Source organism: Scylla paramamosain, chromosome 2, assembly GCF_035594125.1.
Source record: "Scylla paramamosain isolate STU-SP2022 chromosome 2, ASM3559412v1, whole genome shotgun sequence".
NCBI lineage: Eukaryota > Metazoa > Arthropoda > Malacostraca > Decapoda > Portunidae > Scylla > Scylla paramamosain.
The window spans coordinates 16,527,501-16,554,120 of record NC_087152.1 but is presented as its reverse complement, the minus strand read 5'-3'; the positions used below and the strand labels follow the sequence as shown (position 1 = coordinate 16,554,120).

The window sequence follows — 26,620 nt, the reverse complement described above, 5'->3', positions numbered from 1 at the left end:
GCTGAAGGAAAACCTTAACTGTTGTCTGCCTTCAGCAGTAATCAGTACCCATTGTAAAAAAGATAGATAAATAAATAAATAACTAAATAAATAAATAAAAAAAAAAAATAGAAGATAATAATAAAAAAAAATAAAAATAAAAATAACAGCCACAATACGAATTATATCCCAAAACTGTCTCACTCACTTCCTGACACTTGCATCGATATCCGCGAGCCTCTATGTTGTATGAACACACAGCATTTTCTCCACAGTTCTGGAGCACATTGCAGCCAACCTGGAAAAAAAATGTACATCATCATACAAAAATTTATTTTAAGGGGGTGCTCACCCCATTTTGGTAAAAAAAAAAAAAAGCATGTATCAAAATGTGTAGTAATGTATTAGTTATCTTTGTTGAATCATTGCCAGAGAGAGAGAGAGAGAGAGAGAGAGAGAGAGAGAGAGAGAGAGAGAGAGAGAGAGAGAGAGAGAGAGAGAGAGAGAGAGAGAGAGAGAGAGAGAGAGAGAGAGAGAATGGTGAAATGTTTCGATAACAAATGACCTTCAATGGCCCATATAACTTTACTTTGGGATAATTAGTGTGGCCTCTAGAACACTTTAAGTCAAATAATTGCAAATTATGCCATAGCGTCATGATGAAATGACCTAGGTCATTCTTTTCTATAGACAAATTAGATGATAATCATTGAAAATAATTTGGAAAGTTTTAAGTCTTAGTTCCCAATAGTGTTTTATATGATCTTTTATTTAGATTTTTGGCCCACTGGGGTGAGCATCCCATTAAGTACTGCAAATTTTGTTAAATGTATGAATGTATAAATGTTAAATGTATAAAAAAATTATAACTAAAAACCTAATCATCCAAAACTTTTGAATCAGGTGTATTGGTTTATAATCCTTATACTACAGATGAGATTTAGGAACCACATTTGCTTTCAGCCATACAGAAAAAGAAAGAAAAGAAAACTGGTTAATTAATACACAATTTTGCCGCATAAAATTAAACTTGATTGTATAACAATCTATAACACTATTACAGAATGCAAATCATTTATCTTGTGTTGATACATGAAGACTAACATTAACAAAGGTATACAGTCCTTCAAGCCATAAATGTCATCACCTTGGATAAATGTTTTTTTTTTATGGAAGAGGGACACTGACCAAGGGAGAAAAAAAAAAAAAAAAAAAAAGACCACTGAAATGCCAGTCCTAGAAAAGGATCCAAATTGGTAGTCAAAAACTAAAGGATAAGTGTCTTGAAACCTCCCTCTTGAAGGAATTCAAGTCATAGGAAAGCAGAAATAGAGAAGCAGGCAGGGAGTTCCATAGTTTACCAGAGAAAGGGATGAATGACTGAGAATACTGGTTAACTCTTGCATTAGAGAGGTGGACAGAATAGGGGTGAGAGAAAGAAGGTCTTGTGCAGCCAGGCTGCAAAAGAAGGGGAGGCATGCAATTAGTAAGATCAGAAGAGCAGTTAGCATGAAAATTGTGGTAGAAGACAGCTAGAGATGCAACACTGCGGTGATGAGAGAGAGAGAAGCTGAAGACAGTCAGTTAGAGGAGAGGAGCTAATGAGATGAAAAGCTTTTGATTCCACCCTGTCTTGAAGAGCAGTATGAGTGGAACCCCCCAGACATGTGAAGCATACTCCATACATGGACGGATAAGGCCCTTGTACAGAGTTACCAGCTGTGGGGGATGAGAGAAAAAAAAAAAAAAAAAATTTAAGCAGCTCTTCTTGACTGTTGTTGTTGGAAGGCATGGCCAGTCTATAAAGTTGAGGACATGCTTTCCACACTGCTATAATTTATAAAGATAAACTTGATGCAAAAAAAAAAAAAAAAAAGTAATTATTCCTCAAGTAGTGGGTGGCTCATCTTAACTATAATAAATACCTGAGCTGGTGAACAGAAAAGACCATCTCCTTCATAGCCATCATGACACTGGCAGCGGTAACTCAGTGCATATGTGTCATAGATGCAATTGGCATTAACATCACAATTGTTGACAATGTTACAGCTTGCCTCTGAAATATATGAACAAAATCAAGAATCTGGAAAATAATGTAATATTAATAACAGTAATAATACTAACACTCTGCTGGATGATTAAAAGTCAGAGAGAACACAGTACATACCTCCTGAAGTGGTACAAATGTGGCCATCTCCTTCATAGCCAGCATTACAGACACACTTATATCGTTGGCTGGAGCTGTCATACAAGCACTGGGCATTGATATTACAGTCGACAACACTGCTGCATTCATCTGGTGGAAACCGGAAGCTTCAAAATGCATGTATGTACTGTAAGTATATTGTCTACAATCTGTTCTCTGGGTGGAGAGAGATGAGCACTTAAGAAGCAATGCACTTGTACTTTACACAAAAACCACACAAGAGTAGGATGAATGTAACCACATAAAGTCTAGTTAATGACAGGGATTCATATCAATTGTTTCCTCCTTATATAATCAATTATCTTCATTGTTAACATGAGTAAGTGTTTAAAAACAACACAAATAAATATACTTTTAATGTAAGGAAGAAAAAGTCTCACCTTGTGGTGTGCACACTATACCATCACCCTCATAGCCTGTGCTGCACACACAGACATGCTGGAGTGTCTGGTCATCAAACACACAGTGAGCATGGATGTGACAGATATCCACATGATCACATGACACATCTGCATCAATAAAGAAAAATGGTAAAGGATCTCACAATAGAAAGTGACCTTCCTCATTAGATCTACTCTTATAATCACTAGTCACAATTACCAAAAATTTTAAAACAGTATTTAATTTTACCCAATTTACTGCAGTGGTATCCATCTCCACCATATCCAGCATTACATTGACATGAGTACTGCTGTGTATAGCTGTTGTATGTACACTGAGCATTGGGGTGGCAGCGATTCACATCATGACAAGAGACTAGAAATATGAAAAGAGAAAAATAAAACAAGGTGAAAAAAAGTTATTTTTACAATAAGAAATCTACATAATTAACAGCATAAATAATACAGACATGGTCTGAAAACAAAGCAAACACAAACTGTAATACACATATACACATATATACATGTAATACATATATGAAAAATAAAAATGTTTATAACTGATCCAAAAATTCTTCAAATAGCACTTTTGGCTGCTGCATTATTTTCTATAATGCTATTACCTGTTTGTTCTGAACCTCCTCCTTGAATGTTATAGTTGTAGCCTGAAGTGTTATTGGCTAGGCATGCATGTTGACTGTAGTCATAGAAGTAACCCCAGGGACAGGAACACTTGCCCATGAAACACCCAGGTAAGGGCTGGGCCAATAAGTCCCCATCTGAGTGTGATTCTGTGTTGGGAAGAAGTTATTAGAAAATATCTAATAAAATTTACAATATGATGCACAGTTCATTAGATTTATAGTACATTTCTTCAAAAGCATTATTGATCTTCAGGCAGGTGATTGCCAAGAATTAGCTTTTCTCACTTAAATGGATCTGATTTCAGTTCATAAGTTCATGTGATTTGCAGTGTTGCATTTAGCACTCCAGGCTTGGATCTTGAACCATTTCACCTGGACTTAAAGGGACCTGCCCTGACTTAACCCCAAAGGAGCATTCCACTGTTTTTTCCTTTTGCTGAAGGCACCCATCTTCAGTCATATTTCTGCTAGTACTCTTTTCTATTCTAACTTTAAAAGCATTTCCTTATTAATGTCAGAGGGTGACCAAGGATTAACAGCCATGGCTAGTTATTCATATTGACCAAGGATTAATAGCCATGGCTGGTTATTCATATAAGTGCTAAAAACAATAGTGGACAGATGAAGTGAGTTACCACACCAATCATTTTCTCAGATTTCAAGTGTGATTTATGGTGGGTATGATGCTGCCTAAAGCACTCCCCAGTGATGGGGACATGGACAGCCAGCTAGGAGGGAGAATCATAATAAAAATAATGAGGATTAATTTCTTGAACAATACATCCAACAATGAAGATTAATGAGACAAATCAGATACATAACCTTGAATCATCTTTGCTAGTTGTGATACTGAAAAAATAATAACAATTAATTAGTTAAGAGTAGGTATGATAAAAAAAAAAAAAAAAAAAAAAAAAAAAAAAAAAAAAAAAAAAAAAATATATATATATATATATATATATATATATATATATATATATATATATATATATATATATATATATATATATATATATATATATATATATATATATATATATATATATATATATATATATATATATATATTCTACTAGATATCAGGAGCCCATAATTTTGCATACTTCATTAAACATGTACCTCTAAACTGCAGTTCCAGTATAAAACTTACCTGCCACCTGCAGCTTGCAGGTGTGTCTGGTGGGATCATACTCGAAGCCTTTTGGACAGGTACACTTAGCAGCACCACAGTATGGTTCTGGCACCTCTAGTTTTTCATCTGTGGCATGATTAACATTCATAATGGTTTCTAAGTTGAATTTACAATTACTAATCATTATCCTGCTTGCACTGTAGAAAATCAGCACAATGTCTTGTTCACACGTAATTATTCTCTTACATACTATTCACTTTCTTCTTCCACTTTGCCATTATCCATTATCTGAATATGTTCATATCAAATCAGGCTGATCCACATTCATTCTTCAATTCCCATGGTGTGGAATTATTCTATTGGCTTAATTTCTTTTCTAAACATTTTCAACCTCTGTTTTCAGTTTCTATTCACCTGTTTGGTTTAAAAGATAAAGATGAACAATTTAAAGCAGTTCATATTTCAACTGCTGTTACCTACCTCCCTCTGATGATATGACTGCACCTTTCAGCTCACATTGATTGAACTCCAGGTTAAGAGTGTAACCCAGAGGGCACCAACATGCTCCACTGAGACATTCAGGTTCTATAATCTGATAAAAAATAAAATAAAATAAATAAATAACAAAAAATATAAAAAAGACTTGGTTCCACATACATCATAATTTCCACTTCACAATATCCCTATAAGTAAATATAAATAAGTCTTTGAAGAATAAAACTTATCAACCACACTTTTAAACACTATATATCTGTATTATTTATCATTAGATCAAGAACAATTTTTCTATAAATTTCTTTGTTATGATACACACCAAAAAATGCCTTTGTGTTTGTTATATTCTTATTTTTGTCTGGCATAATGCATGGATGTAAAACAATTTGGCTTAATAGGCACAAACCCTGTAAGCTGTAAATGTTCCTACAAGCATTTATTACCTCAAATACTAATCTTATAGCAAACACATATTCTAAAGACAGACAGAGCTCACTTCATCATAATCACCTTACTGGTTTTTAGTTTATCCTCTCATCTATCTACTGAAACTGTATTAGGAGAGAAAATTCTTACAACACTTGAACTTAGCCAAATGTAACCAACAGTAGGTGTATATTTATCTCTCTGCTACACCACTATACCTACCTCAGGCTGCCATGGCTGCTGAGGCTGGTCTGGGTGATATGGTTCCTCAGGTTCTTGTGGCTGATATGGCCTCAATGGTTGATATGGGTCTTGGGGCTGGTATGGATCTTGAGGCTGGTATGGATCTTGGGGTCTTGGTTGCTGATATGGATCTTGGTGATCTGATGGCTGATATGGATCTATGGGTTCTGGTCGTTGATATGGGTCTTGGGGTTCCAGTGGTTGATATGGGTCCTGAGGCTCCAGTGGTTGATATGGGTCTTGGGGTTCCAGTGGTTGATATGGGTCCTGAGGCTCCAGTGGTTGATATGGGTCTTGGGGTTCCAGTGGTTGATATGGGTCCTGAGGCTCCAGTGGTTGATATGGGTCTTGGGGATCCAGAGGCTGATATGGTTCCTGAGGTTCTCCAAGTTTATAAGGGTGTTCTGGATCCTCGGGATTGTAAGGAGTCCTTAAGTCTTCCCCCTCACACACATAGCCATCACCAGTGAAGCCAGGCAAACACTCACACCTATACTCATTCTCAACTTTGGTACACACACCATATGGGGAACAGTTTCTGGCTGTTTTACAACTCTCTGAAAAGAAAATAAATAAAAATAATGAAGTAGTTATCCACTTAAGTTCTGTAAATAATGAAAAATATTTACAAAAATTTTCAGGTCTAATGGTAATCTTGATATTTAACAATTTTTTTTTCTTTTAGTATATCCATGATCTATCTTCCGTCTATCATCTAATATGTACTTATGAAGTTGTATCTCCTCAATTTGTCCTAGCAGTGCAGTGACACAAAGGGAAAGACAGTTAAAGAGAATGCATATGACACAATTCAAAGTACATACACTGTTACAGCAATGAGTGAAATATCTAATTTTGCTCACCACTCGGTTGACATGTCTGTCCATCTCCATTGTATCCCGGAAGGCAGACACACTGAAAGCTACGTACGGTGTCATCATAGACACAATCAGCGTAGGGGCTACAAATATCATAATCAACGCATGTCCTCGGCTGATCCACCAAAGATATCTCTGAGGGGTGATTTTCATGAAGTTAGCACACATAATTGGTCTTCACTACAAAAGCTAGGTGACCAAGATACATTAGAGTGGCATTTTAATACAGCAGTAGTGATAAATGGAAAACTTATAGAAGCACCAATGCATGCTCATCACACTCACCAGTCCCCTTGGTGCAGATGAGGCCATCCCCAACAAAGCCTGGCCGACAAATACACTGAGGCTCATTAAGGTGCAGCTCACACACTGCATTGGGATCACATGGGATGCCGCCACAAGTTCCCACTCCTGTGGTAAATATGATGAAAATTAGTCAGTCTATTTATTCTCTGGTTTTACTTAATGTCATTATAAGTGTTTGAGGCATGGGAGAATCTTTGTGAATGTCATTTTGTAAAGATTCTATCCATCTACATCTAACATCTCTTCTGAAGAATGTCTGCAAGAAGATATCCAAGACCACAGTCTCCATACATAATATGTAATGCATAATAGTCTGCAGCCAGTGAAGCACACAGAGAAAATATTCAGAGATGCATACAAGATGCTGATACATATTAAGTTACACTTAAGAGTTTTGGGAGACAGAGTGAAGAAATGGTACATAAAGAAAAAGAAATAAATGAAAATATAGAAAAAATAGTAAAAATGAAGGACTGAATGTGATACATATAAACATAGATGGATTGATACACAGAAAACTGGAATTACATGACTATTTAAAAGGAAAAATCTGAAGGTGGTGTGTTTAGCAGAAACAAAGCTACAAGAAGAAAACCAGATAGTCATTAAGAATAACTACAATATATTGAGAAGGGACAGGATTGGTAAAGGAGGGGGAGGTGTAATGATAATGACAAGAAAAGAGGTAAAGACAAAAATAATGAAATACAGGGAAGGAAAAGCAGAAACAGTGAGTGTTAACAATAATAATGGAGAAATACTGACAGTAATAACCTATGTACCACCCAAAACAAATCCTTGGAGCAAGGAAGACTATGAGAAAATAATAGAAGATACTCAATGCTTGAGTAAATTAATCAAAAGTAATAAAAGAGTATTGTTAGTTGGTGACTTCAATTGCAAAGAAGTAAATTGGGAAATGTTCAAGGCAGGAGGAAATGAGACTGCATGGGGAGAAAGATTTCTGAAGGTGACTGTGGAAAACACAATGATGCAATAGGTGCCTGAAAATACAAGATATAGGGGAAATGACAAACCAACAAGACTAGACCTAACATTAACAAGAGGAATCAACCTAACTAAAGAATTAAGATACGTGTGCCCCATGGAAAAAAAGTGACCATATAATGATAGAAACAGAGACTGATAATGATGTCAGTGAAGAGGATGAATCATACAAAAACAGAAGAAACTATAGGAAAGCAAATATAGATGATCTTAGGAAACTTCATGAAGAAATGGACTAGGAAAAGCTGAAAAGAGCAAATGATATGCAAGGTAAGTACGTCATTTTTATCAAACTATATGAGACAGGAGTGAATAAATATGTCCCACTATACATACCTAAAGATAAAGGAAAATAGGTGTGGTTCAATGCAAGATGTATAAGTGCTAAGAAAAAAAGACAAAGCATGGAGAAGAATGAAAACAAAATCAAAACCCAAAAATAAAGAAGACTTCAAGATAGTGAGAAATTAATATATGAAAATAAGGAAAGAAGAAGAGAAAAGATATGAAAAGGATATAGTTGAAAAGTGCAAGGACGAACCAAAACTGTTCTACAAATACATAAACAGAAAACTAGAAAGGATGAAGGATGGAAATGAAACATATGAGGACCCAAAAGACATGAATGAATTGCTAAACAAAAAAGTTTCAACAAGTTTTCACAGAAGAATAAGAATTTAAAGAACCACAAGATGAGAAGACAAAAAAGCAAAAGTGGGAAATTACAGTAATCAAGAAGTTTACAAAATGATGGAAGAACTGCAAGAAAGAAAAGCAATGGGACCTGATGAAGTATCAGGTTTCATTTTTAAAAGTGTGCAGGATACAGTTAACTGAATCTGTATATATCATAATAAAGTGCTCAATATCAACTGGAAGAGTGCACAAGGAATGGAAGAGCAGACATAGTGCCAGTTTATAAAAGTGGAAAGAAAGAAGAGCTACTAAAGTATCAATGACCAGCATAGTATGTAAGATGTGAAAAAAATGATAAAGAAAGTGGAGAAAATTTATAGAAAAACATGATATATTAACAGAAAATGGTATGGTTTTAGACAAAAGTGATCATGTATAACACATGGGAGATGGAACTAATGTACAAAAATGTCATGTAATGGAAATGGAAAAAAGTGAAAAGACCAAAATGGACATATTAAATGGGAAATGAAGAAATAATAAAAAGTACAAGAAGAGAAAGATCTGGGAGTGATAATACAGGATAGTCAACAGTCGGAGAAACATGTAGAAAAGATATTCAGAGATACATATAAAATGGTGAGAAATATTTGAACAGCATTCCACTACATGGATAAAGATATGATGAGAAAGATAATTACCACTATGAATAGACCAAAGCTGGAATATGCTGAATCAGTGTGATCTTCCCACAAGAAGAAACATGTAAAAAAATTAGAAAGGATACAAAGGATGGCAATGAAGATGGTTCCAGAACTGGAAGAATTAACATATGAAGACCTGCCAACATTGGAACAAAGAAGAAAAAGAGGAGACTTAATACTGATTTATAAATTGTCATATTGAGTGGAAGAAATTGATAATCAGAAACTACTACTAAGAGAAGTAAAAAAATACCAGTTACACACAAGGCCACAGCAAAAAACTAAGAAAAGGAAGATGATTGAATAACATAAAGAAATATAGCTTCCCACAGAGAAATACAAAAGTTTGAAACAAGTTAAGTGAGGATGTAGTATTGATGGCGAGTGTGCACAACTTTAAGGAAAAACTGGACAAGTGTAGATGTGGAGATGGGACTACATGAGTGCAGCTCAGGCCCTGTAAATTTTTTTTTTTTTTTTTATGTAGGAAGGATACTGGCCAAGGGCAACAAAAATCTAATAAAAAAAAATGCCCACTGAAATGCCAGTCCCATAAAAGGGTCAAAGCAGTGGTCAAAAATTGGTGGATAAGTGTCTTGAAACCTCCCTCTTGAAGGAATTCAAGTCATAGGAAGGTGGAAATACAGAAGAAGGCAGGGAGTTCCAGAGTTTACCAGATAAAGGGATGAATGATTGAGAATACTGGTTAACTCTTGCATTAGAGAGGTGGACAGAATAGGGGTGAGAGAAAGAAGAAAGTCTTGTGCAGCGAGGCCGCGGAAGGAGGGGAGGCATGCAGTTAACAAGATCAGAAGAGCAGTTGGCATGAAAATAGCGGTAGAAGACAGCTAGATATGCAACACTGCGGCGGTGAAAGAGGGGCTGAAGACAGTCAGTTAGAGGAGAGGAGTTGATGAGACGAAAAAAATTACAACATAAATACACACACACACACACACACACACATATATGCAGCTTCCCATATAGAACTACTGAAATCTGGAATAATTTGAAGGAAAAGGTGGTTGCAGCAAACAGTTTACACATGTTTAAAGAGAAATTGGATAAATATGGTTATGGACACAGGACAAAATGAGCTTTGGCTCATGCCCTGTACAATACAACTAGGTAAATACACACACAAAAATGAGGAAAGAACATAGGAACAAGTAAGGAAATTTATTTGGAAAGTTGTGGACATGAAAGTGAGGAAATGATGGCACGAAGATGCCACAGAAGATCATCAAGCAGAAGCTTAAAAATTATGTATACAAATATAAATGGTTTGGTGTCCAGTAACAGGAACTTAAAGACTACCTAAAGAACAATAAACCAGATGTGGTATGTTTAATGGAAACCAAACTAAAAGACAAAATAAAGTTGATATTTGTAAAAGAAGGATATAGCACATGGAGGAAAGACAGAAAAGGGAAGAGAGGAAGAGTGATGACACTGGTAAAAAAGGATATTGTTGTTGAGGTAGTGAAATATGGTGATGGAATGGCAGAAACTTTGAGTGTTGTGATTAAGATCAAAGCAAGTGGAAAAGGGAAAGTTATTGTGACGTACATACCACCAAACCTAAAGGATGGGAGACCAATAGGCATAAAATCATGCAACTAGAAACAAGAAATAGCACAGAGGAAATGATAAGGAAAAGTAACAAAGTGCTTTTAGTAGGCAAATTCAACACTAAAGGAATTAACTGGGAAGAGATGGAAGTAAAAGAAAATGTTGGATCATGGAGCGAAGAACTTATACATACCATGATGATGAATATGATGAGACAGTGGGTGAATGAACCTACAAGATGCAGAGAAGAAGAAGAACCATCACAGCTGGACTTGATGTTTATGAAAACCCCAGAAAGTAGACCAAGTATACATTGTCTTAGTTCAATGGGAAGAAGTGATCATGTGACAATAGAAATAGTACTACTGGAGGAAACAATGTTGCACAGGAAAGAACAATTTAGGAATGGGGGATAGAACTATGCTAAAGCAAACTTTGCAGAGCTTAATAAATTTTATGGAAAAATGAACTGGAAAGAGCTATTTGAAGGTAAAGTAGGCCAAGAAAAATATGAGATATTTTTGAGCAAGTATAGAGAGGGATGTAACATTTTGTACCAAGTTATAAAGTGAAAATTAGGAAGCATGAATGGTATAATGCCAGGTGTGTAGAAGCAAAACAGAAAAAGAACAGGGCATGGAGGAAAATGATGAGAAAACTTAACAGAAATACTAGGGATGACTACAGAAAGGCAAGTAATGAATATGGTATAAAAGAAGAAAATTTTGAAAGTCACATAGAAGGAAAATGCAAGGAAGAGCCCAAACTATTCTACAGATACATAAATGGAAAAATAAAACATAAAGATGACATAAAAAGTAAAAAAACAGAGGGAAGAATTTATGAAACTACTGAGGAGATGAGTGAACTAAGGAATGAGAGTTTTCAATCTGTATTTACAAAGGACACCAAAAGTGGTTTCACAAAATGAGGAAATACAGGAAATACAAGTAAAGAGACAAGAAATCAAGAAACTGCTGGAGGAGCTGGATGTTAGAAAAGCTATGGGACCAGATCAAGTAAATAGATGGATATTAAAAGAATGCAGAGAACAAAAGGAGGAGCCCATATGGTATATAATGAACAGCTTGTTGAAAGAAGGAAAAGTACCAAGGGAATGGAAAAGAGCTAGCATACTTCCAATATACAAAGGGGGAAATACAACAGAACCACTAAATTACATTAAATTACAGACCATTGTCACTAACAAGTACTGTAAGCAAGCTTTGTGAAATAGTAATTAAAGATAGATGGATGCAATATTTAGAAGATGAAAAGATGATTACTGAAAAGCAATTTGGATTCAGGAAAGGGAGATCCTGTATCATAAATCTACTGAGCTTTTATACGAAAGTAATAGACAGAGTGCAAGAAAGGGATAGACGGGTTGATGCGGTATACCTGGATCTCAAAAAAAAAGCACTTGATGAAGTTCCTCACAAAACTCTTATGTGGGAGTTAGAGAATGAAGGAGGACTAAAGGAAGCATCATTAAGATGGATGAATGATTATTTACAAGGGAGGGAAATGAGAACAGTAATCAGAGATACTAACTCAAGCTGGCATTAAGTGACAAGTGGGATACTGCAAGGATCTGTGTTGGCGCCTATTATGTTTCAAATATATATAAATGGCATAACAGAGGATCTAAATAGCTATATAAACCTTTTTGCTGATGATGCAAAAATAATGAAAATAATAAAGGATGAAAATGACTGCAAGGAGTTACAAAAGGATATTGACGAGATACATACATGGAGCCAAAGATGGAAACTAGAATTTGATGCCAGAAAATGCCATGTGTTGGAAATAGGAAAACATAAAAAATGATCTTCATGGAATTACAAAATGGAAGGAGAAATAATAATGAAAAGTAATGAAGAAAAAGATTTGGGAGTAATGATCCAGAACACACTATCATCTGAAAGGCACATAAATGGAATATTTGGCTCTACATACAGCTTGTTAACAGACATTATGGTGGCATTTAACTATTTAGATAAAGAAATTTAAAAGAAAATTATAACAAGCTTGGTACAACCTAAACTGGAATACGCAGCAGTAGTTTGGGCTCTACACAGAAAAAGATATATGGAGACTGGAAAGAATATAGAGGATAGCGACAAAGATGGTACCAGAATTGAAAGACATAAGCTATGAAAAAAGATTTGAAGAGATGGGATTACCAACATTGCAAGAGAGAAGAGAAAGAAGAGACCTGATAACAATGTACAAATTAGTAAACAATATAGAAAGAATAGATAGAAATGACTTGTTACCTCAGATGGAGGAAGGAGAGAGACAGATAAGGGGGCATGGAAAGAAAATAAGGAAGAGTGGATGTTCGAGCGACACCAAGAAATACAGCTTCCTGTATTGAACTATTGAAATATGGAATGATTTGAAGGAAGAAGTGGTTGTAGCAAACAGTCTACACATGTTTAAAGAGAAATTGGATAAATACGGTTATGGAGACAGGACAAAGTGAGCTTTGGCTTGTGCCCTGTACAATACAACTAGGTAAATACAATTAGATAAATACACAAATGCATACTTAACTATTCCAATCTTACATTTCATACTATTCCTATGCCCTTCTAACTATGCACAGTCAATGACACATTTCCATACATACATACTACCAAACATCATAACTGTACAATCTCCCTTACTTCCTCCCCTATACCCTTCATCTGATCCTATCTAAACAACCATCACAATAAATGCTTCCCATACAACACTTTTACTTCCTTTTCTGTACTCGAGTCTTACTGACACTTTATAGCATCTATTTCTCCTTTCAGACAGCATTCATTTGTACTGAATGATAAAGACCTGACTGATTCACTGGTATTTTAATTTCCTGCCAGAAAAATAACTTTCCCTCATCTCTAAAATCCACGAGTCACTGAGAGCAGGCTAGCCTAGTGCAGTCTTTACTCTGGGAAATGGGTTAAGTTTGTTATATCAAAAAGATAAAACTATTAGCTGATGTTCCCTGTTCTTTTCAATAACAACCAACAAAGCTCACATTCTGACAACTGTGTATTCACACATGTATTCATACAGAGTTAATAAATAAGCAAACTTTTGTCTTCAACTCACTCTCACAGTTGACCCCATCTCCGGTGAAGTCAGGCTTACATGAGCAAATGAAGCTGCCCGGAGTATTCTTACAGATGGCATGGGTATGACAGTTGTCTCGACTGGTGCTGCATTCATTGAGATCCAGGCAAATTCCTTTGTTCAGTGTAGCATCATAGACTTCTTCATAACCACGTTCACACACACACCTGTCAACATTTTTTGAGATAACTATTGTACTAACAACTGTATGAAGAGAAAATATTGATACATTCATTAATGTTTATACAAAACATGTTAGCATGTGTGTTTATATGCCTTTCAAAATAATCAAAATGTATAAAAAATGTATAAAACACAAAATTGGTATAACTCTTAATAATAAAATTGTTTCACTAAACTGCAAACCATGGATATATTGACTGAAGGAGTAAGTGAGAAGAAGGAGATAGGAGGCAGCATCCTACTCAGCATATCACTGGCAACTTCTTCTAGTGTTCTTATCTCTTAGAGCTTAGTACCTCCATTGAGGAGTGTTGCAGCAATGCCACTACTCACATGGCACAATGAACACTAACAACTACAAAATCTTAACACTTTATTTTTATGGTCATATGTAATGTGCTCTCCCCACAATTAGTTTTCTGTAGAGACACTGAGAAAGTGGTTTGAGAGCAAGATAAATCTTTGGCTGTGAGATGCCTTAGCCAGAGATTCAACACATCTGAATGAAACTGCCCTATTTGGAAATTCTTCTATTTTCTCTTTCGGGAGCAACAATTGTACAGGAATTTTTCCCCTATTTCTGTGTCCTTGCATGACTGGTCTCCTTCACAGAAATAAAAGAAAAAAGTCCTCAAAGAAAATCAAAACTTACCTAAAAGTGTCACCATCAACAACGCACTGACTGTTTTCACCACACTCTTGCCGTCCCTCTACACAGGGATCAATTTCTGTAAAGATAAAAGATTAGTGAGACTGAATTTAGAACAGTGTGTGAGAGGGGAAAATTCAGACTATGAATAAATTAATGAAACACATGATAGTAGATGGTAAGAGAATTAATACTGTTTTGAATGGTAAGTTACATGAAAAAGTAGACTGCTTCAGTTATCTAGAACTGCATCTTGCTGTAGATATAGGAATATAGATGTGATATATATGAGAGAGAGAGAGAGAGAGAGAGAGAGAGAGAGAGAGAGAGAGAGAGAGAGAGAGAGAGAGAGAGAGAGAGAGAGAGAGAGAGAGAGAGAGAGAGAGAGAGAGAGAGTAAAAAGACTGGAATGTGCAAGAAAGGATGTCCATACAAATGCAAAGAGATACTTCTACTGTGGCTCCTAGGAAAATACATTAACATGAACTAAACTAGACTGATGGAGCACTCTATTCTTCTACACACAGTAATAATCTTACCCTCAAGAGGAGCCAATTTTGCTGAAAGTGCATATCGAACAATCTCCTCTGTGGCATCATACTGGATGAAGATGTTACCAGAAACCTGAAAACATACATCTTTACTCATTCCATAAATTAAAATCCTAAGAGAAATTGCTGCAAAACATAGTTCAGAAGTATCAGCATAAATCTGTAATGAACTGTGGAGTGACAGAGGTGGTGAAGATAGTTAGGGTACCTGAAAAGAATGGATGGCAGTGATATTAAGAAATATAAGAGTGGAATGTGCTGAAAGAATGTGATGATGGTCCCTGTTAAGAAGTAGCGTTGTGTGTGTGTGTGTGTGAGAGAGAGAGAGAGAGAGAGAGAGAGAGAGAGAGAGAGAGAGAGAGAGAGAGAGAGAGAGAGAGAGAGAGAGAGAGAGAGAGAGAGAGAGAGAGAGAGAGAGAGAGAGAGAGAGAGAGAGAGAGAGAGAGAGAGAGAGAGAGAGAGAGAGAGAGAGAGAGAGAGAGAGAGAGAGAGAGAGAGAGAGAGAGAGAGAGAGAGAGAGAGAGAGAGAGAGAGAGAGTGTAGTAGTCAACTCTTGTTATGGTCATTCCCAAAACAAAGCACTCAGGAATTGTACCAAAGAGTTTTGAACTTTTACAATTGTATTTTAATTTGTGGAGGTACTGAAAAAGCACTTAAATTTCCTATTTTGGAACTTTATTATTTCCAGTCCCACAACACCTTCAGAACCATAAAAAAAATCCAGAATTTGGGACTTTTACAGACTTTTTATTTGCAGCCTGTACTATCTGTGGATCTATAAAAAAAGTCAAGAGCCAAAACTAGCTAGAATTAGAGTCACCGTTGCAAGTAATACAATGGTACAGTTATTTATATTGATCATGTCTGCAGTACAGTATACACATGATTCTTACCTTGAGCCTCAAAGTCTCTAGATCCCCATCATCCAGGTTCTTCCATTCACACTCATCAAAGTCAATTGTAGTCTCCACAGTAAATGGTGTGTCAATGGTCTGCCCCTTGAGTCGGAATACTCGACCTGATCTTGCTCTCAACTGACCTGAAAAAGTATGTATTCTCATGATAAAATCTTACCATAGCATATTATTGTAATAAAAAATGTTCTTGTCCTAGTTAAATCCTCTAGTTCTTGAGTCTTTTCTCATAATTTATCTCATGTCTTCTTTGGTCTTCCCCATATTAAGATATTTCTCCCAAAGTTGATTTACCTGTATATCTATATATATGATATCTGTTCCTAAAAAAAAAAAAAAAAAAAGGATTACCATGATAAAGGAGTCTCAATTTATTCCTGTCTCAATATTTCACCCCTGTACCCTATAATCCTCACATTTTTCTCTCACATTCTAGTACTCTGTTGCCCTACATCAGTGAAGATGTACTCATTGCATTCACCATACTTAAATAATCTCTCACAGAAATTTTTTGGAAAGAGGTGAAGAGGATGCAAAAGAGTATGTCAAGGAAAGATGTGAGTATAGAGGATGGCAGGATCTTGACTGAGAGATGCTGCTGAAGAGATGGAGAGAGTGTTTTGTTGACATACACGAGGGCATGAGTGAATGTACCTTCCAAGGATCTACAAATATCTAATCAAGAACACAATTCACAGTGGCATCCCCTTACCAGGTTTTACTCTTGTATATTCTTCATTAAATGCATCCATCTCAATCTCAGAGCCCACTGAAATTGTTGGAATTGAGCCAGTAATCTGAGTCTTCACCTGCACATAGTTGAAGACATCTAGACCCTGCAAGAGAGGGACAATATTTAAGTTTTCAAAAATGTATAACCACAAGCCAGCCATACAGCAAATCTATTTCAACCAACCCACTCTCTTGTATTACACTTGCCTGAAACTGTTGTTGCACCTCCACTCGATGGCCTGTCTGTGGGAAGTCCACCTCCACAGTGCGGTTGAACTTACCTCCTGAGGGCAAGAATAAGGGGAGTCATGTCTAAGTTTGCATATGGGTATTGCTAAATAATTAATATGTGTATCAGTCAAAATGTAAAAAGCTGATAAAGAGAAGAGGAATGAAAAATGGAAAAATCATGCTCACCTGTGTTATGAAAACCATTCTTCACATTGTTTACTGGACTTGCAAAGAGCCAAGCAATGCCAGTGCCAATGGCTGTAATACTCTGCAGATCATATCCTATTTGTGATGGGACTCTTGAGATGGCTGTGTAACTGCGACCTTCCTTTGTTAATACATAGGAATGAAGGTCCAATTCTTCTAATTTGATTCCATTGAGATTTCCAATCACCCTTCCAGTTACTCTTATGGGTTCCCCTGAAAATAAATACAGGTTCTTTAAATGTGCTACAACCTTATTGAGATAACTTTTACTTAGAACTGATCTGTTGCTGCAGTAGTACCTAAGATAAACATGACACAGCTTTCATATTTGTAATATCATCTCTTCACTGCATGTACTGCTCTTGAGGGAAAAAAAGTCCAGGAAAAAATTACTCCATGGATTAAATAGTGAAAAATTTGCAATAGATGTTCTCATCCAAAGCAAGAGAGAAAGGATGAGAATAACTGTTTGAAATATGTTGAAAATTCAGAGATTAAAGGTTACATCAGTCTTTAATTACAGTATCAGCAATCCTTAGGCATGATACCAACATCTAGTACCTTACCTTTAGGGATGCAGTTGATGCCGTTTCCTAAATAATTGTCTCCACACTTGCAACAGAATCCTGGGGTATAATCAACACATACAGCATCAGAGTGGCACAAAGAGCCACCCACAGCACAAGACTGCATTGTATCTTCACCAACTGCACTATCCACACCAATGTCTGGCTCCTGTGCATTCTCACTCAAACTCAGTTGTCCAACACGATACATCCAGACCCCTGAGTTGCCACTATTACTCCACCTGAATGGAAATTAGATAAATGTAGCCCTTTGGAAAAATGTACAAATAAAGAGTACTGTATTAACAAAAACTTTAAAATATGTTAGTTGACAGTAACTCATTAATTGTTACATCAGTCACAAGGCAAGGAAATCCAGGACAGTGATATAAACTCCACTGTGTAATTATATGAACAATGTGCCAGCACTCCAGGCACTTATGATTGAGGCCTACAATACTATCTAACTCTTCCAGGAAGAGATGACAGATGTTACAAGAATACTAATCATTAATCCAGAAATGACTGGGCCATGATACAGAAATGGTGCTTTATACTGATACAAAAGTAGTTATCAACTGGCTGAGACTGTGTCAACAAAAAATCTAACTTCATTGGCATGCTGTGACAACAACATATTGCCCTGGCGAACTCATAATGAAAGGCAAAATAAAAGTGCTAGAGAAAGTTTTTTCTTTAATGCAAATCCAAAAAGAAATGTAAATATCTTGGAAGAAAATCCAAGCCAGATTTTCCATAAGTGTCATCTAGAGGAGTACTTACTTGTCAAGGCTTCTCACTTGATCAGTGCCAGAGCCCTTGAGCACGAAGTGCCTGCCGTCCCCAGACATCAAGCCAGCCTGACCACGAGCATCTGGCAGACTGGGGTTCTTGCCATCACCCAACAACCACTGGATGCCGCCGTCTGCATAGTGCAAAAGGATGTATGTCTCCTCACCATCAGTAATCAAAACAAGCTGATAAGTGTTGACCTAAAAAGGAATAAAGGGATATCTATTAGCAACAAAGATATCATGTAATACTGAAAAAAAAGCTTACACATCTTACATTTAAATAAAAACAAAGATGAATATGTAATATTTTCCAACATCTTAAATTTACTGTCTATAAGACTGCTGTTCATGGAAACCAAAAAAAGAAAGTCACTGCAAATGAGCTCTGTAGTTTCCCAATGACAGCTGAACTTACCCTGTCTGAGCGCTGGTTATATGGGCCCACTTTGTCCCAGGTCACAATGAAGGCACCAGTTGGAGTGAAGTCTGCAGCACTGCTGAAGTGTTGCTGCAACTCATCCTTGCTACGAGTCATTGTGCCAGGGTCTGATGTCTCTCTGTATGAGAGGGTGCAACCAAGGTCATTCAGTCTCTCTCTCTCTCTCTCTCTCTCTCTCTCTCTCTCTCTCTCTCTCTCTCTCTCTCTCTGTATGAACCTAGTTGTATCATAGAGTGCCTGAACTACATTCACACATACATATCTGTACACATGTGTGTATGTACTCTACAGTCATCTGCTGGTCACCCAGCCAGGTGTTTCCCTACAGAAAGAGCTCAGAGCTCATAATGACTGATCTTTGGGTACGACTGAGACCACTCAGGACAGTGAGGTCACAATCCAATGGCTTACATCCTATGCCTACTTGCTGCAAAGTAAACAGGGGGTACACATCAAGAGGCTTGCCCATTTGCCTCGCCATGCCTGAGACTTGAACCTGGGCCTTCTTGGTTGTGAGCTGAGTGTGCTGACTTATGTAGTGTGTGTGTGTGTGTGTGTGTGTGTGTGTGTGTGTGTGTGTGTGTGTGTGTGTGTGTGTGTGTGTGTGTGTGTGTGTGTGTGTGTGTGTGTGTGTGTATGTATGTATTTATTTACCTAGTTGTGGTTTATGGGAGGTGAGTAATCTCACAGTATCCATCTCTATGTCTATCCAGTTTGGTCTTAAAAGCATGGACAGTTATGGCATTGACAAAGTCTGCACTGAGTTCATTCCATTTGTTCACACTTCTGTGAGGAAAACTATACTTTTTGATGTCTCTTCTACAGTTAACTTTCTTCAACTTCTTACTGTGTCCCCTTGTACTCTGTGTGTCTAAATTTATAAAACATTCTTTGTCCACATTTTCCATACCATTTATCATTCTGTAGATGTTTATTAAATCCCCTCTCTCTCTCTCTCTCCTATTTTCAAGAGTAGGAATTTCCAACATTTTTAATCTCTCTTCATAAGTCAAATTACTCATTTCCAGAACCATCTTAGTGACCACTCTTTGTACTCTTTCTAATTTTATAATATTCCTCCTGGTATGAGGAGACCACACCACTGCTACATATTCCAATCTCAGTCTTATCATGGAAGTCAACAACTTTTTTATCATTCCTTCATCCAAATTTTAACAAATTCATCATCTCTCCAGTAATTTTATCAATGTGTTTGTCTGGAGTCAAATTTTCAGTAACTGTTACTTCCATATCCACTTCCTCTATTGATTTCTGTAGCTTCACACCATCCATCTCATAATGATATTGTATTGTGAGTGTGTGTGTGTGTGTGTGTGTGTGTATTTACCTAGTTGTATTTACCTAGTTGTGCTTTATGGGAAAAGAGCTATGCTCATGCTGTTCCATCTCCATATCTTTTAATATCCAACTTAGCCTTGAAACCATGTATACTTTCTGCATTTACTATCTCCTCATCCAGACTGTTCCATACATCAATACTTCTATATGGGAAACTATACTTTTTGACGTCTCTTCTACAAGCACTCCTCTTCACCCTCTTCCCATGTCCTCTAGTGTCCCGTGTATCCCAGACCATTAAGTTGCTCTGGTCCACCTCCTCTACTCCCTCATATGCTTTATATATTGCAATCGAGTCTCCCCTTTCTCTCCTCTTTTCCAACATTGGTAGATGTAACCTTTCCAGTCTCTCTTCATATGACAAGTCCCTGATACTTGGTAACATCTCAGCAGGGCCCCCCTTAGCCCACCATTATGCTTCAACTTCCACAACAATTTCCTGTGTGGCACTTTATCAAAAGCCTTCTTCAGGTCTAAATAAACACAATCAGCCCATCCATCTCTTTCTTGCATTATATCCACCACTCTAGAATAAAAACTCAGTAAGTTTGTAACACATGATCTCCCTCTCCTAAATCCAAATTGTTTCTTTATTATCACTTCATTTCCTTCTAGGTACTGCATCCATTTATCCTTCACCAATCTTTCACACATTTTGCACACCACACTTGTTAGAGACACAGGTCTATAGTTTAAGGGCTCCTCTTTACTACCACCTTTGTAGATTGGCACTATGTTGGCTCTCTTCCATTCAATTGGGACTCTGCTTTCAATTAGGGAGCTTTCAATAATATTATGTATTACCCATGTCAACTGCTGATTGTACTCTTTTAGTATCCATCCTGACACTCCATCAGGTCCAGGGGCCTTCCTAATGTCTAGTCCCTACATCTGTTTCTGGACATCCTCTTCAGTCACTTGGATTTCCCCCAGACCCATTTCCTCACTCATCTCACTCTGCCACACAAATGTTTTCTCTTTTGTGAATACTGATTGAAAACTCCTGTTCATTATCTCTACCAATTCAGCTGGATTCTCACACATTTGACCATTCACCTTCAATCTGCTTATTCCTTCTCTATTTTTCAATTTGCTGTTCACATATCTGAAGAATAGTTTTGGTTCCTCTTTGCACTTGTCCATAACATCTTTCTCATAATTTTTTCTTTCTTCTCTAATAACCCTTACATATTCATTTCTTGTAGTTGTGTAGTTTTGCCATGGCTCCTGCGTATTTTTCCTTCACCATCTATTCCATGCTGTTTCCCTCTCCTCCCTGGCTATTTCACATCTTCTATTATACCAGTCATTGTTATATCTTCTCTTTGTCTCTACTTTTGGTACATATCTTTTCACTTCCTCCTCATAAATATTGATGAAAGCTTCCCACTTCTTTTGCCCATTACTTGCTGTGATAAGTGTACTCCAGTCCGCTTCACCAAAGTATCTCCTCATTTGTTCAAACAACTATAGTTCATGTCTTCTATAATATCTGTTTCTTTTGATAATACAAAATCAAGTCTTGATGGCTCCTCTCCTCCTCTGTATCTAGTGTTTTCCTTAACCCACTGTGTCATAATATTGTTCATTGCCAGTTTCAGAACCTTATCTCTTCATGAGTCTTCTCCTCTTGTGTTCCACCCCTCCCAATTTATCTCTTTACAATTAAAATCACCCATTATAACAATTTTGTTGTTTTCTTTAATTTTCTTTACAAGCCATTCTTTTGTCTCACTAAGCAACTGTTCATGCTCTTGTCTATTCCAGGTCTTTGTTTTTGGTGGGACATACACCATTATGACATATCGTAATCCTCTTCTTCCATTTATTAGTTGTAAGTTTAGGCCTTCCACCAAGCCTTTTGCCTTTTCCACACTCTCCACCCTGATACCCTTTTTAACAAGCATCATCACTCCACCTCCTCCTTTTCCACATCTGTTTCTTATCCACATATTGTACTTTCCCCCTCCTAAATTTGGTGTTTCTCAATCTCTTAGTTTAGTTTCTACCATTGTCATGATGTCTGGTTCATTTGCTTTTATAAATTCATTCACTTCATCCATCACTGAAAGTGTGTGTGTGTGTGTGTGTGTGTGTGTGTGTGTGTGTGTGTGTGTGTGTGTGTGTGTGTGTGTGTGTGTGTGTGTGTGTGTGTTTCTGCATGCTGTTACTGAGGGTCTTCTCCAAACTTACTGCCACTAATCTCACCTGTACCATATTGTTCCAGATGACCTGGTATCTACATCAGAGTAGAAAGGTGCAATGACTGGGTATTCCAGTGGAAACTGAACGTTAAAGAAGTTTGGTATCTCTGTCACAAAGGACACAAATCCATTGCTGTTGACCTGTCAAAGAAATATAAAAATTAGTTGTTTTCTAATTTTTAGAGAAAATATATTTTCATTTATGGTGTGGATATGTCAGTGTGTGTGTATATATATATATATATATATATATATATATATATATATATATATATATATATATATATATATATATATATATATATATATATATATATATATATATATATATATATATATATATATATATATATATATATATATATATATATATATATATATATATATATATATATATAATATAATATTTATATATGTATATTTATATATATACTCGTATATATATATATATATATATATATATATATATATATATATATATATATATATATATATATATATATATATATATATATATATATATATATATATATATATATATATATATATATATATATATATATGAATACATGCACAAATTAGGAGATTGCTACAAAACCCTATGCATAACAAAAAAGTCCAGTAAAGAAAGATATATAAGTATCAGTAAATGAGAATAAGAGAACAATTTATGAAAGGAAAGTTAGTCAGGAGAAAGATTAAGAAGAGGAGGAATGCATCCATAGAAACAGATATCCAAAAAAGCTATTTTCTGCCATTGTAGATGTATCAGTAAGACAAAGCATAGAAATAGGAGTTACCAGAGATGGGCATGTGGAAAGACAAGATTCTGGTATGGTGGCAATGAAACTTCTGCAAATAGTGGTGTAAGGAGGTGGAATAGATGAAAAATATTGAGTGGTTTGGTCATATATACTCAAAAGAGAATGAAGATTGTAAAAAAAAATATATTCTAGCAAAATAAAAAGTACATCAAGAAGAGGAAGAACACCTGAAAGTTTTTTTTATTGTAGCAGGGAGAGTAATCAAGGTTAGAAATGGATGAAAAGTTCACTCACAATGTCATTCCCGAAATGAAACAGAAGAAATAAAAGAGATGGCCAAATTAGCCTCTGAGGTGTCTTGATATTCCTGTCTTGAGATCATTTAAACTTACCAGTGAAAGGGATGAAAGAGTGAAAGGACTACATAATTAACTCTTTCCTTAATAGGATGGTCAAAATATAGGTGAGAGTAGGTGAGAAGTCTTCTACAGTGAGACTGTGAGAGAAAAAGAGGCATGTAATTAGCAAGTTCAGAGGAGAAGTAATCATAGTAAATGACAGTAGTAGATGCAACATTGCAGTAATGAGTGAGAAATTCAAGACAATATGTTTGAGGAGAAGAGTCAGTAACATGGAAAGTTTTTGATTCCACCATGATTAGGAAGGGTGTGATAGCTGCATCTCCCCATACATAAATACAAAGATATAAGAACATAAGAATATAAGAAATAAGAGAAGCTGCAAGAAGTGACCAGGCTTACATGTGGCAGTCCCTGTATGAAATATGCCTACCTATTTCCATCTATTATCCCCATCCATAAACCTGTGTAATCTTCTCTTAAAGCTCCCTAATGTTCTAGCACTAACAACATGATTACTGAGTCTGTTCCACTCATCTACCACTCTATTTGAGAACCAATTTCTTCCTATTTCCTTCCTAAACCTAAATTTTTCAAGCTTGAACCTGTTATTTCGTGTTCTACCCTGGTTGCTGATCCTAAGAATTTTGCTTACATCCTCCTTGTTATAACCCTTATATCACTTAAAGACTTCTATCAGGTCCCCTCTTAACCTATGTCTCTCTAAAGAGTGTAAATTTGACAGCTTCAACCTCGCCTCATAAGGAATACTCCTCATCCCCTGTATCCTTTTAGTCATTCTCCTCTGTACTGATTCTAATAGACCTATATCTTTCCTGTAATGTGGGGACCAGAACTGCACAGCATAGTCTAGATGAGGTCTGACCAGCGCCAAGTATAACTTTAATATTACTTCTGGCCTTCTAGTTTTAACACTCCTAAAAATTAATCCTAGTACTCTATTTGCCCTGTTTCTGGCCTCTATGCATTGTTTTCCTAGACGAAGTTCAGAGCTAACTACAACTCCTAAATCTTTCTTGTACCCTGTACCTATCAGAGTTTGGTTGTTTAATGTGTACCTACTGTGTGGGTTTCCTCTACCTATGCTAAGTACTTTGCATTTGTTGATATTAAATTGCATTTGCTATCTGTCCATCCATTCATTCATCCTATCTAAATCTGCCTGCGAGGCGATGGCATCCGATTCTGACCTAACTAATCTACCTATCTTTGTGTCATCTGCAAATCTACTAACATCACAACTAATTCCACTATCCAAGTCATTGATATATATTAGAAATAACAATGGCCCTAATACTGATCCTTGTGGCACCCCACTAATCACATGACCCCAATCGGATTTCGAGCCGTTTATTACAACTCTTTGTCGCCTGTCGCTAAGCCATGACCTTATCCAGCCTAACACCTTCCCATCTATCCCGTGTGCCCTAACCTTTCTCAGGAGCCTTTGATGGGGTACCTTGTCAAATGCTTTACTAAAGTCCAGATATAAGATATCATAACTATCACCATTATCTACTGCCTCGTACACTTTACTGTAAAAACTTAACAAGTTTGTCAGGCAAGACTTCCCCTTCGTGAAGCCATGCTGTGACTGATTTATCAAGTTATGTTTGTCTAAATGTTCCCTAATGTTCCTCACTATTATTGACTCCAATATTTTACCTACAATTGAAGTTAAGCTGACAGGTCTATAGTTAGATGCTAAAGTTTTATCTCCTTTCTTAAAGATGGGTACTACATTAGCCTGCCTCCACATTACTGGTACCTCACCTGACTCCACTGATTTCCTAAAGATAGAAGCTAACAGCTCACTAATAACCTCTCTGCATTCCTTAAGTACTCTGGGATATATTTCATCTGGTCCTGGTGTCTTGAACTTTTTTTAGCCTATCTATCTTCTGTTCCACTATCTCCTTAGTTATGGAAATATCTGTCAGCTTCTCATTCTCATCTGCTCTAAACATCTGTTCACTATTTGGCATATCCTGCATGTTTTCCTGGGTGAAGACAGTTAAAAATACTCATTCAGAAGTTTACTTATCTCCTCCCCAGAACTAACCAGCTCCCCATCTGCTGCCTTTAATGGACCTATAGCATCCTTATTCTTCATCCTGTATATCTGATAAAATCCCTTGGGGTCTGTCTTTGCCTGGCTGGCTACCTTTAATTCATAATTGCCCTTAGCTTTCTTCATTAAATATGTGGTGAGAGAGTATTTAGTACATATTTGAAAGAGGTGTTTGTAGAATGGGAAGGTTTGAACAAGCAAGGAGACAGTGTTTGGATATGGAGAGGTGGAGCTCTTCCTGTCACAGCCATCCCCTTGGGTAACATTTCTGGAGGGAGTGAGGCAACATAGATATATATAGATAGATAGATAGATAGAAAGAGACAGACAGATAGACAGATAGATAGACAAATAGGTACACTGACACACAAATAAAGAGGAGTGAATATATGATGTATGCATTCTCTAAGAAGCAAGGCAAGAAATGGAAATGTAATCTAATTCATGCTGTAGCATAATATTTTGTGACAAACTACCTATATCTATCAGTACACTGGGTTGATATCCCCTTTAAAGTTAAATAATTGAGGTGTACTTTAAGAATAAAAATGTGAAGGAGGATCAAGGAAACAATTCTGTACTGAATGTACACTTAGTACCACAATTAAATTACAATATCCTATCTGCAAGTTCTCACCCTGAGGTACATGATAACCAGTAACCAGCAAGCAACCATCTCTGAATGGTAATTCAGGCATTTGTGATCAGGTGCACCAGCTGTGTCATACATGCCATAGTCATGATGTGCCATGACAACCACCACTACAGGAAAGCCTTTGAGCCCTAGAGTCAACACCACTTGCAATTCACTACATTTTCAAACTCTGAGTAAGGGTTTGTA

At 36.5% G+C, this 26,620-nt stretch overlaps 1 protein-coding gene across 8 annotated transcripts in view; it reads right to left on the bottom strand.

The window, feature by feature from the left end:
• Positions 1-26,620, bottom strand: part of LOC135111018 (nidogen-like) — a 38,228-nt gene that overhangs the window by 5,813 nt on the left and 5,795 nt on the right. For 6 of the 8 annotated variants that reach the window (XR_010273535.1, XM_064023891.1, XM_064023918.1 and 3 more), the window contains 22 exons: positions 22,569-22,705; positions 18,978-19,119; positions 18,552-18,760; positions 17,769-18,010; positions 17,182-17,415; positions 16,972-17,048; positions 16,745-16,868; positions 16,012-16,157; positions 15,107-15,191; positions 14,571-14,646; positions 13,715-13,902; positions 6,669-6,794; positions 6,369-6,518; positions 5,485-6,062; positions 4,822-4,933; positions 4,360-4,467; positions 3,189-3,356; positions 2,816-2,941; positions 2,566-2,694; positions 2,147-2,275; positions 1,905-2,035; positions 188-277 (listed from right to left, as the gene is read on the bottom strand). Coding sequence is in view for 7 of the 8 variants with exons in the window: in XM_064023891.1 (XP_063879961.1) it covers positions 188-277; positions 1,905-2,035; positions 2,147-2,275; positions 2,566-2,694; positions 2,816-2,941; positions 3,189-3,356; positions 4,360-4,467; positions 4,822-4,933; positions 5,485-6,062; positions 6,369-6,518; positions 6,669-6,794; positions 13,715-13,902; positions 14,571-14,646; positions 15,107-15,191; positions 16,012-16,157; positions 16,745-16,868; positions 16,972-17,048; positions 17,182-17,415; positions 17,769-18,010; positions 18,552-18,760; positions 18,978-19,119; positions 22,569-22,705 (3,507 nt within the window). In the remaining variant the exon portion in view is untranslated. The remainder of the gene's footprint in view (positions 1-187; positions 278-1,904; positions 2,036-2,146; positions 2,276-2,565; positions 2,695-2,815; positions 2,942-3,188; positions 3,357-4,359; positions 4,468-4,821; positions 4,934-5,484; positions 6,063-6,368; positions 6,519-6,668; positions 6,795-13,714; positions 13,903-14,570; positions 14,647-15,106; positions 15,192-16,011; positions 16,158-16,744; positions 16,869-16,971; positions 17,049-17,181; positions 17,416-17,768; positions 18,011-18,551; positions 18,761-18,977; positions 19,120-22,568; positions 22,706-26,620) is intronic. The other 2 variants (XM_064023937.1, XM_064023927.1) reach the window with 1 other exon arrangement.